At 40.2% G+C, this 16602-nt stretch overlaps 1 protein-coding gene across 2 annotated transcripts in view; it reads left to right on the top strand.

Moving 5' to 3' along the window:
* The window catches only part of RCL1 (RNA terminal phosphate cyclase like 1), a 69080-nt gene that overhangs the window by 12901 nt on the left and 39577 nt on the right, over nt 1-16602 (top strand). For both annotated transcript variants that reach the window (XM_054583083.1, XM_054583084.1), the window contains exons 2-4: nt 5202-5273; nt 7697-7872; nt 13668-13742. In XM_054583083.1, the coding sequence (XP_054439058.1) occupies nt 5202-5273; nt 7697-7872; nt 13668-13742 (323 nt within the window). The remainder of the gene's footprint in view (nt 1-5201; nt 5274-7696; nt 7873-13667; nt 13743-16602) is intronic.

The raw sequence follows: 16602 nt of genomic DNA on the forward strand, positions 1-16602 counted from the left end.
TTTTTTTGTTGATTTTGTTGATCAGTGTGTGGAAAAGTTTCTGATTTTATTCACATTTTTTTCTTTTAAAAATGAATAAGGCTGTTGAATTGTGTTGTGTTTTCTCAGTGAATTAGCTTAATTTTTCTACTATATTTCTCATTTTGTTTATTTCTCCTTTTAAGATTATTATTTTTACTTTTTGTCTTACAATTTTGTTACATTGAAACTGAGATTCTAAAATCTCAGTTTATTTTGCTCTTGCCTTTTCATTACTAAGTTAGAGTGGTACATATTTTCTTCAATGTGTATACTTTTTAATTTGGAAGAATTTCAACTTTTTCGGTAGATTTCCATATATTTTGATAAAATTGATATTTTTTATTAATATCAATCACTGTTCTTGATCTGGTCATAATTTAAGAAAGATGTTATTTCTTTAGGTTAAAATAATAAGTTATTATTTGTCACGTATAATTACATATTATACTATAATGTGAATATATTTTATATGTACATTATTTCCAAGTGGGTGGACATCTTTTAATTTATTCTGAGAATTGGGTATGTGTTTGTAATGTCTACGTTTTAAATTCAATGAGGAAAGTAATGACTCCTAATTTTGCATGTTAATACATAGTTTGCTGTCTCATCTTTTAGTTACTTCTCTAAAGAAATTGAAATCACATTTTATATATTACTTGTTAGTTATTTCCTTAGTATAATATAAGCATTTCTTAAGGTAATTAAATAATTACTTTAAAATATTTTAATGCCTGCATAGCATTATAAACATCTTTTATAGACTATTTAATGAGAGCAATTTTGTTGGCTGTTTAAATTGTTACAGTACCTTTATTTGTATCTTTAAGTTTTATGTATTTTTTTAATGATTCTATTTATTTTTAGAGAATGGGGAAGGGAAAAGAATGAGGGGCAGAGAAACATCAGTATTTGGTTGCCTCTTGCGCACCCCCTAATGGGGACCTGGCCCACAACCCAGGCATGTGCCCTGTCTGGAATTGAACCAGCGACCCTTTGGTTCACAGGCCGCACTCCAGCCAGGGCAAATTTTATGTATTTTTAAAAACACATACACATGGCGTGAAATTCAAAGGGAACCAAAGGATTTACAGGGTCTATTTCTCTCTGTCTCCCCATCTATCTTCCTTGTGAACCAACTAGTGTTACTAGTTGTTGTGTTTCTTTTCAGGGTGGCTTCTTCTTTTTTAATTTTTAAACAAATACATGTGCACTTTATTCTCTTTCACACAAATGGCTATCTTTGTTTTCACTCAACATACATGGAGATGATTCACATTACTGTATAAAAACACCTCATTAGTTATAAGGCTGCAGGATATTCTGAAATATACATGTATCAGTTTATTTAAGGAGACTAGTTATTTCTAGATATATAAGTTGTAATATTTTTAAATTAAAGCTGTACTTACTGATATTTCCTTTGTTTTTAAAGTATAAAACTCTAGAGTGTATTTTTTCCCTCACTCCGCTTCTTTGACACATGGTTTTGCTTTTCTTGGTGAAGAATGGTCCGACTGATGACTGACACTGTCTTATAGGAATTCCTGTCCCCCTTAAAGAAATGATGAACTCACTTCCTTGGGGGTTAGGGAACCAAGGATGTTAGGCATTGGAGTTGGTATTTAAGAAATCCTGAGATTGAAATCCTAACAGTACAAATATTTCACATTTTAAACAAAATTTCACATTTGTTTAAACTGTGAAATATAACACGCATAAGTCAGGAGAATGGTACTTAAAGGATTATGAAGTGAACACTTGTATGATCCCATTCAGATCAAGAAATAGAATGTTACCTGTGCCTGTGGGGCCTTTTTCATTTATAGCTCCTTGCATGCCCACTGCGATGGTCAGTTTCTTGACCATTATGACATTCGTGTTAATTATCTCCCTAACTTTATAACCTCATTATGTATTCTTAAGCAGTACAGTAAAATTGTGCTTATTTTTGGAACTCTTCCCTAATGTTTTTAGATATCTGAAAGTTTGTACCCCCAGGAACAGCCTTGAAGAGGAAGAGTCACAGAGGGTGTGTGGGAAGTGAAGGGGCAAGGAATTCTACATACGTTGTCTTAATGAAGCTTGGGGGACTCAGTCTTAGTATTATTAGGTGAACTTGAGATCTTTTTTGTACCAGGTGATGGAGCTCTATCTTCACTGTTGGCTAGGATTCTGGAACTGTGTGTGGTTTTTTGAAGTACTGCTTCCTAAGCACTTATTTGTCATGACCAGGTCATAGTTTTGCCTGGAGGTCTCTTTATATGCCCATTCCCTGTGGATTGCAGGAAAAAAAAATTTTTAAAGTCATGTTTTTTTTTTTTGTTTTTTGTTTTCCCTTTCTTAATCTGTAAAAGCATTGAAGTTTAATTGAGGGCTTTATTCATAAATGCTCGTTGTCTCATTTAGGTACCTTGGAAGCTTGAGCAAGTCAAAGTCTTTTCTGTGGTATATAGAAAAACCAGATACTGTGTGGTTTTTTATAAAAGGATAGAATTATTCTATCTAAAAAGACCATAGAAATAATTTCCAGTTAAGTTTTCTAGTTAACTTATGTAGTTAACTTATAAAATGTGTGATGCTACTTACACCACAGCCTAATACACATACAAGTTTCATAACCAGTACCTTTACTATATACAGTTACTTTGATATTGTTTATTCTGTTCTAATTTCATTAAAAATAAATGGTGATTAGGGACCTGTTAAATTGTCTGCAGGATCCTTCAGTAGGTCAGTGCTTGCAGTTGAAAATGTGCTGTGATTTTCTAGAGGAAAAAGTTGGTTCTGAGGGATTAAACTGAGTTAGGCAAACTAGAGTCATGGTGTGCTTAAGAGCATGAATTTTGGAGGACGGACGGACTTGGGCTCAGCTCCCAGCCCTGCCTCTTGCCAGTTGCAAGCCAGTAGGCATTCCCGAACTTAAGCCTTTTTTATAAAATGGAAATGGCACTTCCTACCTTGGGGTTTTGAGGATTAAATGAGAGAATGTGTGGCTATAAAGCAAGCATTAATACACACCTGTTGTTATTAACATTATTATTTGTTTCAGTACAAATTGGAGTTTCTCAGACTTTAGCTCAGTGGTTTTTGTACAGATTGCAGGATATACTATGACAGGAGTTAAGGGACAGCTTAACTAGCTCTGTGTTTGGTAACAGAACAGGTGGATGGGAATTGCTTAGCTGATCTGCTGACCCATTGGGATCAGTCCAGGTGGCTGCTGGAGTCTGTGCTTGCAAACTCTGCTAGTTTATTGTAGGAATGGGAACTGCAGAAGGTGCCAGGCAGTCACAGTGCCTTCAGTGCAGAAGAGTTGAACTTCCTGTACTTGTTCATGGGCAGGAGGTTGAAGCTAAAGTGTGTGTGTGTGCGCATGCACATGTGTAAGATCAACCCAGAAAGGCCAAAGGGCATACTCGAGGTCTGTCTGGAAAAAGTCCAGTGACATTGTTAATATGAGAACGGTTTGCGCAACATCGATGTAACGTGGCAGTCAAGGAGAGTGGACTGGAATGTGCATGCGTGAACAGTGACGACCTCACGGTACCAGTCAGTGGGGGTGGTAGATGCCATTGGGCGAGCACATGTACTGTGTGGCCATCAAATTCAAAATGACTGAATACAGCCACGAATCTGCATCACATTTTGTGTGAAGCTTGAACATTCCTTTGCAGAAACTATTTGGGTGATTCAGAAGGCTTCCAGGGATGATGCAATGAAAGCACTACAAATGAAAGTGTGACACAAACACTTAAAAGGAGGTGGAGAATCTGTTGAAAGTGACCCAACCCCTGGGAGGCCTGCAACAAGCAGAACACCTGAGAATGCTGAATGTGTACAGGCTGCAATCAACAAAGACTTCTTGCTTTTCCCAAAACTAAAATCACCTTTGAAAGGGAAGAGATTTCAGATCCTTCATGAAATTCAGAAAGATACTACAGGCCAGCTGATGGCAATTCCAATGAAGGATTTTGGAGAGTGTTTAGAACAGTGGAAGAGAAGCTGGGAGAACTGTGTGAGGTCCCAAGGTGCCTACTCTGAAGGGGTCTGAGGTGTCATTGTCCTACGTACAATGTTTCTTGTATCTTGTATCATCTTCAATAAATGTGTCTATTTTTCTTATTACATGAGTGGATACTTTCTGGACAGACCTCCTATTTTGCATCTTCATTCTACTTCCATATTTCACATTTAAAATCAGTTCCTGCCCTTCTACACCCCCCCTTTTAAAGAATGACCAGCTTTTATATTTTAAAGATTTTTAAAAAATTATTTTTGTTAGAGCAAGGAAGAGAGGGAGAAAGAGAGAGAGAGAAGAAACATCAGTCAGTTGCCCATTGCAGGGCCCGCAATCAAGGCATGTGCCCTGACTGGGAATCGACCGGTGACCTTTCGCTTCTCAGGACTATGCACAGCCAACTGAGTCACTCTGGTCAGTATGACCAGCTTTTATAGTATAGATAAGTCTGTTCTTAAAATGAATTGAAGCAAATTTGAATGTTAAAATTTAAGCAAAATTAAATGTGTATACAGTCCTGCCAGGAAGAGAAACCCATTTATTAACATTTGATGGTTTTCCTTCTAGTCTTTCCTCATGCATTAAAAAAAGTAACAAATAGTTCTTGGACTTGAAGATGGCAGGAATACCGTACATCAAGCACTTTTATAATGAAATTAAAAACTGAACTGGTTAGATAGCTCTAGGTCAATCAGTAAGATGGTAGAGGAAGGAAGACCTCATAGTGTCTGAGACTGAAAGATAGCCCTCAAATTAACCTGCTCTCTCAGGTATTTTGTAAGAAAGTATTTGACTTTAAAACGCTTCCCTACTTTTTGCTATTTCTCTGTTATTTGGTATGTACTGTGGTCAGAAGAATAGGTCATATGGTTGATAATGTTGCTAAAATTAGTATCCCATTAGATTGCTGGTAGAGTTCCTATTTTTTGTGGAATATGAAAGCTGAACTGTTTATAATAGTTCTACTAAACATATATATGCTAGTCAGTGCTTCTCAGCTGCTTCAGATTCCTGAACCAGTGAACCCACCCAGATCCTGAGAAAAACCCAAGTGTGATGCAGGAAGTTACCTAACCTCCATGGCAGTGCCTGAATGGGCCATGCTGTCTGGACATGGTGACCTAACAAGAGGCCAATCTGTTTTCTCTTTTTCCCACAGATTTTGAAGCCAGCTTCATAAGGCTGTTGGACAAAATAACAAATGGTTCTCGAATTGAAATAAACCAAACAGGTAAGCTCCTTTTCTTCCCATTCTGGAAAGCACCTACACATGCACTACTTAAACAGCCTTGTGTTTCTCACTTGTTTTGATAGTGTAAATATTGTATTCAGATGGAAAAATCCAGTTTCCTGTTTGTGATACAGTTGTTTGGAGTTATGCATGAACTTTGCCATTTTAAGGGGCATACACTTGATTTAAGGAAGTAAGAAAAATGAAAATTTCATATCAACAAACAAGCATGCTCTTTTTTTAACAGTAAAAATATTTTATACCTAACATTTACATACAACTTTTCAAAGTACATTTACTTATATTGTCACAACAGAATCTTACAACAAATTCTAGGAGGTAGTTGGATGTGCTGAATTTTATTTTTTTATTTTGTCTTTAAAAATAATTTCAATAAGTGTATGCAAAAATTATGAAAGTCCCTTCACCTGTTTCCTGTTCCATTCCCTCCCCATGTGCAGCCATAGTCACATTCGCGTGCATGGGTGGTTCTTAGACCGTCAGCAGGGTTGTGCTCGCTCTGTGTTCTGCAGCTAGCTTTTTATTTCTCACTAGCACAGATGTCACAGGTCAATTTCAGTTATTTCAATAGGCCTAATATAGTATTCTATTGTATGGGTGCATAGCAATTTATTTAACTGCTCCATACTGATAAACATTCAGGTTGTTTCTAGCTTTTTGTTTGCTCTTAGAAACCCTTTTATTTGCATTGTACAGAAACATCTTTTGCCAAGCTCCATGAACTGTGTACCTTTTTGCATATGTGCAACAAAAGAAATTCTGAACTTTCCCATATGTTGACTCTTTTAAGAAAGAAGACAAGCTTGGCTTCATAAGTGGCCTGACACCACACCAAAGTTGTCCATTGGTAGGTGCATTCAGTCGTACCTTACAGAGAGCAGGTTTTAGGCGTGAGGCTTCAAGTGCCCTTTGTAAGTTATGATTCCATTAGTTGAAATTGCTGGAGGTTTTTTTAGCACTTTATACTGGTGCTTCAGAGGGCAGGTAATCTACTCTTTTTTAGTCACGTGTGCAGCTTACACTGGGAAGTAGACATTTACATGATCGTGCTTCTGCCTCCTGTCTCCCCTGTCCCAGCACTGCCCCAGAGTAGAATACTTCATTCTGATGATCTGGTCAATTTTTCATTTGGCTGATTTGCAGACGTGAACATATTTGTGGTGTTTAGGGGTTGTGTAGCGTTTTTTGTTTTTTGTTTTTCTTTTTGACCTAAAAGATTGGTTTTGTTACTCATTAATAGTGTTTAGAATAACTAACGTAGAATGTATAAAATCTTTCCCTTGGAGAAGTGTGGGAAGAATATGATTCTGATTTTGATTGATTCTGATTGTGATTGTTGGGATTTTGGTTTTTAATATAGTACAATAAAACCTAAATTTATTCTGTGATATTCCTACGAGCAGCTTTCCTTTTGAGTGACTGAACATACCTCATTCCTTTGTTGCTAAACTTGTCTGTTGATAAATTGTGCAGAAGACATTGTAAAACATTTGACCAGCAAAAAGAGCTTGTTCACCCTTTTATATCCCCATGATACTCTTAAGAGTGTCTTACTTTGGTTTTTCTCTAATATCTTAATCTAGTAAGAAAGTTTTTGGATGATAGGAATATGTGGAGAAGTGAATTAAGATAATAAAGAGTTCCTAATAAAGCTATTAAGTAAATTTAGATACTTTCATTTGTTACTATTAAAATAGCCACTATTAACGGAATTGCCATAAAGCACCTGCTTTTTCTAGGTATCTTGTTTGGTGAGTGTGCTATATGGGAAATCTCTTTTCAGGGGCCTAGAAGAGGCTGATTCCTGGTGTGATGATTTCAGAGCATCATTTATAAACACCCTTCCTCAGCGCAGCCTGAGAATGTGCTGTTGGGGGATTAAGATGCATATTAGGATTTTTTCTCTGTGCCCTGCCATGACTTTGGCAGTTCAGATTGTTTAGGGAAGGGCTTAATTTATTACTGTTTATTAAATTATACTCAGTTTATTATTACTACAGGAGCTTGACAGTAATGATTCAGCTTTTGGGTTGAAGCGTGGGCCCTTAGGAATGGCATTTTGAGCTCTCCTGGATACCTATGTCCGACTCACCTTGGGACTCACTGTGTTCACTACTTCTGTTTTTTTAATTTTTAATTTTTTAAACTTACCTATTTTTAGAGAGGGAGAGGAATGGGGAGGGGGAGAGAGGAAAAAAACCCATCAGTTTGTTGTTACACTCATTTATGTGTTTATTGGTTGACTCCTGTGTGTGTCCTGACGGGATCAAACCTGAAACCTTGACACATTGGGACAGTGCTCCAACCCACTCAGCTGAGCTACCTGGTTAGGGTCCCTTTGTCTTTTTTGTGAAACGGATTATTTTTCCCGCTGAATGTGGCTCTCTTTTCTGTTGTGTAAGGAACAACCTTGTATTATCAGCCTGGCCTCCTGTATGGTGGATCTGTGGAACACGACTGCAGTGTCCTCCGCAGCATTGGCTATTACCTGGAGAGTCTTCTTTGCCTGGCTCCGTTTATGAAGCACCCGCTGAGAGCAGTTCTCCGAGGAGTGACCAATGACCAAGTTGACCCTTCAGTGAGTAGAGGGGCCAAACCATGGTGTGATTTTTGTTTTGTGTCTTGTCACAACCTAACTTTGAGAAACAAGTTCCTGATAAAGCACAGGTTTATTGTTGAGTGTTGTGGTATTGTTGTTGTTGTTTACCTTGAGATTTAGAGATGAATCACTCCAGGATGCAAATAAAACAAGATTCGTAATTAGTCAAATTCAGTGATGATTGGTACCCCTCATCAAGGTGCCTTTCATTGTCATGCCTAAGAACCTTCACAACAGATGCTTGCAGACTCGTCATGGTTGACATGAAATATGGCACCGTTGGTTGAAGTGTGTGAGAGAGGAACTTTTGTAAGGTCATATGATAGCAGAGGCTGGAAAGTAGACCAAAATTTTAGACAGAAAAGAATGTCTTCTTGGCGACATTGCAGCATAATCATGACTTATTCGGGCTTCAATCATGAATGTTAGGACATTCTTCATCTGAGAAGAACTTGTATGTAGATTTAGAAAAAAGGCATAGAGACAGGGATGGTATATGTGAGCTTTGATAGTTCGTGGGCACCAGCAACCTTGCTACTAAGCCGGCTACTTTTACTGCATGTGTGGGGAGGATAGTTTATTCAGGTGGAATTTTCATTGTAGCCACCGCAACTGTCTTAGAGTCAGTATAGGATGGGGGGGGGGGGTGTGCGTGTGTGTAAGGGGGGCGATTAGAGCAGTCCTGTTGCACATGGACACCAGAGAGAGAGAGTGATTGAGATTAGAGCAGTCCTGCCCAGACCTGCCTCAGACCTCTCATGTGGAGGGAAGGATCCGCACCTTTGGATGCTCTGCTGTCCAGAAAAGGGATCTCAATGCCTAGGGCCATGACATGAAGTCCAGGCTGAGAACTCTTTATCTTTACCTCTACTGACAGGGAATTAAGACTGATGAAGGGTCAGCAATATTGTAATAACTATGTATGATACCAGGTAGGTACCTGAAATATTAGGGGGACCATTTTGTAAAGTGTATGATTATCTAACCACTATGCTGTATACCTGAAACTAATACAAAATACTGTTGAATGTAAACTGTAATTGAAAAAGTTTTTTAAATTTACAAAAAAAATACCAAAGCAAACAAACAAATAATGAAAGGGTGGCTTCTTAAGGCAGAATGTGAAGTGTGTAACTTTTCTAACGAGGGAAGAACAGTTAGGTGGTTCGGTGAGCCCCAAAGTGGAAAGTGCTGGTATTCAGCAATACACTTATTAGAGTATAAACCTAGTTAATATGTATTAGAGAGTAAAAGACTTACTTCCCAATTCTTGGGAATTCAAGTATATAAACTCTTTTCCAGGAATCCGAGTGCAGTGCATGATCTGAAATTCTTAGCTGAAAAGAAATGTTGAATAAACTGTTTAGAATTTTAAACTAATTTCAGAGGATTGCTTTTTTCCCCCCTGCACTTTCTGGAAGAATCAAAGAAATGGGCACTTGAGTTAAAAGTGTTCTTAAGGGGAGGCCTTTACACTTGTAGATAGAGGCGCAGCAGTGGAGGGGGGGAGGAGAGGCCCTGAAGCACAAGGGAGACTTTGGCCCTGTGTGTCCCAGTTTTGTACTCTTTCTATAGTTGCTAATGATCTTAAAAGCTGTTATCACTGGCAACATTAAAAAAGATTTTATATATTAACAAAGACTAGTTGATGAATTCCCCAAAAATAGTATCAATACTTAACTCATTTACCCATAGTATTATAAAAGAAATCTGTTTTCCTATGTTACAGGACTATCTGCTTTTGCTAGCTGCAAGACTAAAATGACCTTCGGGAGTTCTTGGCTCCAACCCAGGATAAAATAAATGTACCTAATCTTGGATAAAGAGTAACTTTTTCAGCCTTGGTTCCAACCCAGGATAAAATAAATGTACCTAATCTTGGATAAATAGTAACTTTTTCAGCCTGTGGCTCCTTCATTTGGAGCTTTCTTTTAATAGTAGTTTCCCCATCTGCTCTCTGCACCAGGATGAATATGATGAGTTCCGCCCTTAGGGAACTCAGCCTCAGTGGGTGGACGGTGTGAAAACATCTGGGGAGATTACAAGGCTGAATACCTCTGGGCTCTGATAGAGGTAATAGCAAAGTGCTGAGGGTCCAGGAGGGTTTTCTAGAGGAAGGGAAACCACAGAATCAGTCTGGTTTTTAGGGAAGATAACTCTGGAGGCTGAGAGAAGGATGAATTGAAGTGGGGGTGCCAGTTAGTTTGAACATAATGGAGATGGAAGTAAAAAGGAAGGGACAGATATGAAGGATGGTGTGGAAGGGAAACTTTATAATTTGACAGCCAGTTGGAGGTGTGATAGGAGGGAGTATCCATAAAATAATTCCATGTTTATGTCCTGGTTGACTTGAAGGCTAGAGATCAGGAAGTTTGACACAGGAAAGAGGAAAATTGTGGTTGGATGAAGGGTGACATGTTTGATTTTTGATCCTGTTCCCTAGTAGATTAGGAGGATATCCACATGCAGCTGTCTAGTTGGCCGTCGGAAATTACTATCCAGAGCCTCAGAGACAGGTCATTAGTATCTTACCTACTGAAGTTAAATCCGTAGGAGAATGAGATGGACCAGGGCTGAGGTTGAACACTGACAGCTTTTTGGCTGAGTTAATCCTGCTGGTGTTTTTCCTCTGGCCTGCACAGTGTGCTAATGTGTGTATCTGAATTGAATATTCATGTTTGAAACCCAGATTTTACATTATAGTAGGTTGATGGGGCAGCACTGGATGGCAGTTCTTCCCGGACAGCCACCAGCTGGAGCTGAGTAGCAGCTGCCCTCATTGGAAAAGGCTTGAGCTCCAGTTAGCTGGAGGTCTTAGCTAATCTCATCATCCATTTAAATACCCTTTGTGGCCTGTGTTGAGCATTAGAGTTTTTGCCCCTTGATCATCCCAGGGAATGAGAATAGAAGAGGAGGAAATGAACGTTTAAGATACGAGCAGGGGAAAAGGAGCTGTAGACAGTGACTGTGGAGATAGAATGCTTGGCAAAGCCAAGGAAGAGTTGGGTTATGAGAAGCCAGGGAGGACCCAGAAAGGATCCAGAGAGTCAGTGTTTTCAGGAGCCGATTTAGGGTTGAGCAGGGAGATTGAGCAATGACAAGTTTTACTGACCTTTGAGAGAGCAGTGTCATTGGAGTGTAAGGACAGTCACAGGTTGAGGAATGAGTAAGAAAGAGAACCACAGAAAGTTAGGTGATACAGGTTATATACTGATTCCTGAAGAGATGACGTTGGAAATATCTTTTTAAATGAGAAGAGGCTTGCGCTTGCTTGTGGGCTGCAGAGATGCTGTAACAGAGAAGAAAGAATTTAAGGAGTTGGGGGATTTAATGAAGGTAATGCCGGCAGAAGTCCGGGGGGATGATCACTGATAACAGAAGTGGTGCGCTGAGCCACCTCCCCTCCAACAGCCTGTGTGGTGGGCATCGGCAGGAGTATTAAGTTGTTGAATAATGTTTTTGGTTTTCTTTGGCTTTAGAGTGCCATACGCTTTAAAGGTAGACTTTTCCCCCCTCCTCAGAGACAAAAGGATAGAAAATGAGAAGCAAAATTCAAGGATGTTTCCTTTTGAATCTCAGTGATTTGGCACCAGAACCTCCTGTAAATATTTATTGGTGCCAACATCCCTGTCAGGTGATGCGTGAAGATTCTATTCTTTTTCACTCTGGCCCTGGAACGGGAATGAAGTACAATAATCTATGGGCTGGGCCCTGTTCTACTGTATAAAATGTATCCACATTTACCCAGTTCTTGTGCAAACGATGAGGCGGGTGTTCTTGTCACTGTTTAAGACAAGGTAACAGAGCAGTTTCTTCCCTTCTATTTGTCATGGATCTGATGACATCTCTACTTGCTGGTTCACTGACAGAACTTGTCAGGATGACTGACACCTTTGTCCTGGGGGGTCAGCCTTTTGCTTTTTCTCTCTTAACCACAGAGTGACTGCTTAGTTTCCCTTAAGGAGTCACTTAAGGGAAGCCTGCCCACCCCTACTCTGCTAAAACTAGTGTGCAGAGCTGGAGGGGACTGGAACATGTCCAGTCCAGCCCCTCATTTTACACAGCAGGAAGTCAGGGCCCTGGGGAGATAGGGAAGTGTCCAGGTCTCACAGCTAGTAAGAGGCAGAGTGGGACTCAAGCCTACACATGCTCTTCCAGCCCTCGTCCCACCACAGCGAGTTGCGTGCCCTCGTTTATGTCAGGTGGAGAGTGATTTAGGAGACCGGACCACACCAGGAGTTGTACCTGGGCTTCTGGCTGACCCTCAGAGTAAATCTGACTTTATCCTGTGTGACTCCAGGTACAGGTAGGATGAGCTAGAAAGACAATTCTGTTTTCTTGCCTTTCTTGTCCCCAGGGGAGCTGGTGGCTACCCAGTTCCAGGGAGTCATGTAGATAGAGTAACCCACATCCTTGTATCCCCCTGGTTTTTCCAGAATCTGGCTTGGCTGTCTCCCTAGCTGCCCTCAATACTAGCCTAGACAGAATTCTTCTTGGTTCTGGCAATCTCAAGTGCATTTTTTTTAGTATTTGGGTATGTTTAACTTTAATATGTAGGTTGAAATTAGCTAATCTTCAATCGGTTTTCCTAGTAACTGCCTCTGCCCCATGTGATCCATTCTCAACATGTTCATAGGCTTCATAGGTCATTTCTACCTCAGGTTCATTTTCTGATAGCAGAATATTTAATGGGGGCCTATTCTCTGCTGTAAAGCCTTACTGGAGAATCATTCTGTTGAATCTTAGCATGTTTCATGGCATGTTAGGTAGAAACTTGGAGACACACGGTCTGAGACCCTTACTTAGAGACAAAGAGATTCAGACAGTTGGGATTTTCTTGTCTGAGGCCATGCAGCTCTCTGGAGGCAGAGGCAGAGCCAGAGCCAAGACCAGCGCTTCCCCCCATGCCCTCTGCTCGTGCTGCCTGCCCTCCCTGCCTCCTGCTAGGGTCAGCCCCTAAGGTAGTGAGGAATGGCCCTTTGCCCGTTGGGAGCAGGTAAGGGAATAATTTCTTTCCCATGTTGCAGTTGAGGCAGCACTGACTGACTTGTTAGATCAGTGTGATTTGAATGTCATCCGTACACTCTGAGGATTCCACAAACGAACGAGAAAGGACCCCAGGCCTCTTGTGAGTTTCAAGAGGGGAGAAGATAGCAGTAATACTTGGCGCAGGCTTGCCATTCACTGTGCAGTTGTGGGTTGGTGCTGCTTCATGTAGTTTGAAGTGATCACTTCCCCGCCGCTGCCCTCACTTTCTTCTGGAACCACCAGCTACCCTTTAACTTCCTGTGTGGAGGGCATCAGCAAGGTTCTTAAGTAGCTGTTGAATTTTTTTTTTTTCCTTTGCCTTTGGAGTGCCACAAGCTTTAAAGATTAAACAACTGTGTTGGGAAAAGATTAATACAAAAATACAATATTTTTTCTGAAACATTTTCACCTAAAAAAATGAGCAGGGGTCCCAGTTTGTTTTCTGTATGAGCCCGACAGATTCTTATGCTTTTTGCTTGATGTTCATGATGATGACTTCTAAGGCAGGTGTAAGTCTCCATGTCATACGTGAGGAAAGGGGCCCAGGGGAGCCAGTGGCTTATAAAAGCCCCGTTTTACTTGGGAACAGTCATTCTGTGCCCTTAGCTGTAAGTCAGCGTCCTTTCCCTTTACCAGATGACACATCATCTGCCTGGTTGGTATGCCTCAGCCTTCTTCATGAGCTCTTTCCCATTTGCTCAAGTTTTAATGAAACTTTTTCTTTTAATTCTGAAACAATTCTACAGGTTGATGTTCTTAGGGCAACAGCCCTCCCTCTTTTGAAACAGTTTGGAATTGATGGTGAATCACTTGAACTAAAGGTAAGAATATATGAATTGTTATCTGGATATGTGTATATCTTTGTAAACCATTTTCTTACCAACTCATTGGAAGAGCTGTATGACTCTGTGTGTGTGTGTGTGTGTGTGTGTGTGTGTGTGTGTGTGTGTGAGAGAGACACACACACACACATGCATTTGAAGTCACCATTTCTTACAAGATCCACAGGACATGGACCAAATATTACAGATTTTGAGCTGAAAGGGACCTTTTAGGAATGACAATAGTAGCCAACAGTTGTATTGCACTACATTTTTGGAAGGCACTTTGCAAACATTCTACACATGTTCTTTACTCCTCATAACAAATCTATTTGTGTCACTCAGCTAATAAGTTGTGGAGCCAGGATTCTAGCCATAATGCCTGTCTAATCTAGATCATCTAGTTATAATTTATGTCCGGAGTCTTTCAACTTGGATGCCTCTTAGAATTCCGGAGTCTTTCAACTTGGATGCCTCTTAGAATTTTCAGTATTTTCAAAACCTAGTAGAAGGAATATAAGCATCTGTTTGTTTGCACTTGAAAGGAATTACATCAAGTTACTGTGATAACGCTGGATGTCATAAGCTATTTAGCATCCTTTTTAAATTGATTTTTTAAAAAAGATTTATTTATTTATTTTTAGAGAGAGGGGAGGGGTGGGAGGAGGGCAGGGGTGGGAGAAGGGGAGGGACACATCAACGTGTGGTTGCCTCTTGCATGCCCCCCACTGGGTACCTGGCTAGCAGCCAATGCATGTGCCCTGACTGGGATTCAAAACTGCAACCCTTTACTTCGCAGGCCAGCACTCAGTCCACTGAGCCACACCAGCCAGGGCTAAATCAATTTTTTAAACAGGGAAAATGACTATTTTTAATATAGTCATGCATTGCATAATGATGTTTTGGCCAAAGACAGACCACATATACAACGGCAACTCCATAAGATAATGGAGCTAAAAAACACGTATCACCCAGTGATGTAGCTGTCATAACATTGCAGTGTAACACATTACTCATATTTATGGTAAGATTGGTGTAAACAAACCTACTGCACTGCCAGTCATATGAAAGTATAACATGATTATGTATAATACATATTACTTGATACTGGTAATAAATGACTGTGTTACTGGTTTATGTACTTATTATACTATGCTATTTATTATAGAGTTCACTCTTCTTATAAAAAAAGTTGGCTATAAAACATGCTGTGTTACATTGGCAGCAGCCTTACATATCATATTTACCACGTCTCATCATTTTCTTTTGTGCATGATTCAGTCTCATGTTGTTTTGTTCATCATGGCCCCTCAGCAAACAAAACCCACTGTAAATATTGCCAGTAAGAAACCATGTTGAGTGATTGACCTGGAAACAAATTAAAAAGTGATTAAGGACTACACAGGTAGAGAATCAGTGATGGTTATTGCTTGCCATCAGGCACATTCTGTTCCACCATAGCTATGATCTTGAAGCAACAAAACAAAATGACGGATGCTATTAAAGGGTCTGCTTCATTAAAGGCAATGAAACTAACAAAAATTATAGGAGGGCCTATATCAGGCATGGAAAGACTTCTAATGACCTAGGTTGAAGACCAGACGCAGTTGTTCAACCCTCTCAGCACTGCAACGGTCTTGGCGAAAGCAAAAAGTGTGTTTGCGATGTTGAAAGAAGGGGCTGGGCTCGGTTATGATGTTAATTTATTGCTAGCTTTGGGTGGTTTAAATGATTCAAGAATGGTTATTCATTATAGTGTGAAAATGAGTGGTGGATCTGCAAGTGCCACTGTGAAGGGAGCTGAAGAATTTGGGGACATTCTAGATAAGCTGATTGTGGAGGAAAATTACTTGCAGCACAAATAATCAGTGTGGTTTGAACCTCCCTATTCTGGAATCAGATTCCTGAAAGGACTTTGCATCCATAAGGAGGCCAAGTTGTGCCAGGTTTCAAGGCTTTTAAGGGCAGGATAAGTCTTGCTTGAGGGCAATGCTGCAGGCTACCAGCTGAAACACTTTGTAGCTGGCACACAATGAGAACCCACGGGCCTTTAAACCTATCAGTACGTGCACCCTGCCACTGTACTACAGGATTGTTAAGGAGTCATGCATGACCCAGCTCTGCTTCCAAGATACCCTCCTGAATTACTGTTGTCAGTAAAATGTGACAGTACTGTTTGGAGAATTACATCCCTTCTAAGATGTTGCTTATTGTTGACAGTGCTCCTGGACAGCCTCCTTTTATTGGTGATCTTTATCCCAATGCCACAGTGGTGTTTATTGCTCCAAACACCACCTCTTTGAACCAGTGGATCAAGGAATTATAGCAGCTTTTCAGGCCTACTCCCAGAGGAGGACTGAGGAAGTCCTCCTCTGCAACTGAGGAAGACACTGGTGTAATTCTTCCTTCCTACATTATCCACAACTGCATCAAGAACCTTCCTTGGGCTTGGGGTAATGTCACCAAGAAGACACTCAAGAGGTTTGTCCATGACTTCAGAGGAGTTTCCAAGGCTGGGAGGTTGTCAAATCAGCAAGGCTGTGGTTGAGATGGCCAACAATTTTAACTATGGTATGAATGAGGCTGACACTGAGGAGCTCCTAGAGGTAGTTCCTAAGAAATTGTCTAATGAGTTTTTGGAACCAGGACAGGAATGCATATCTGAAGAAGAGGCAAGAGAAGAGGAAACTGCAGGAGAAGGAAGGGAAGATTTCACAGTGAAGGATTTAGCAGAAGCTTTTGTAGGACTTAAAGTCTCCTTAAGAAATTTGAAAACCTTGACCCCAATACTGAAAAGGTTTCAAAATGGAGGATTCTTCGGGGTACATTATCTGCTTACAAGTCAACCTATGCTGATAAA

The sequence above is a fragment of the Pteronotus mesoamericanus genome, unplaced genomic scaffold (genome assembly GCF_021234165.1).
Source record: "Pteronotus mesoamericanus isolate MK-2021 breed Mesoamerican mustached bat unplaced genomic scaffold, CSHL_Meso_final contig_73, whole genome shotgun sequence".
NCBI lineage: Eukaryota > Metazoa > Chordata > Mammalia > Chiroptera > Mormoopidae > Pteronotus > Pteronotus mesoamericanus.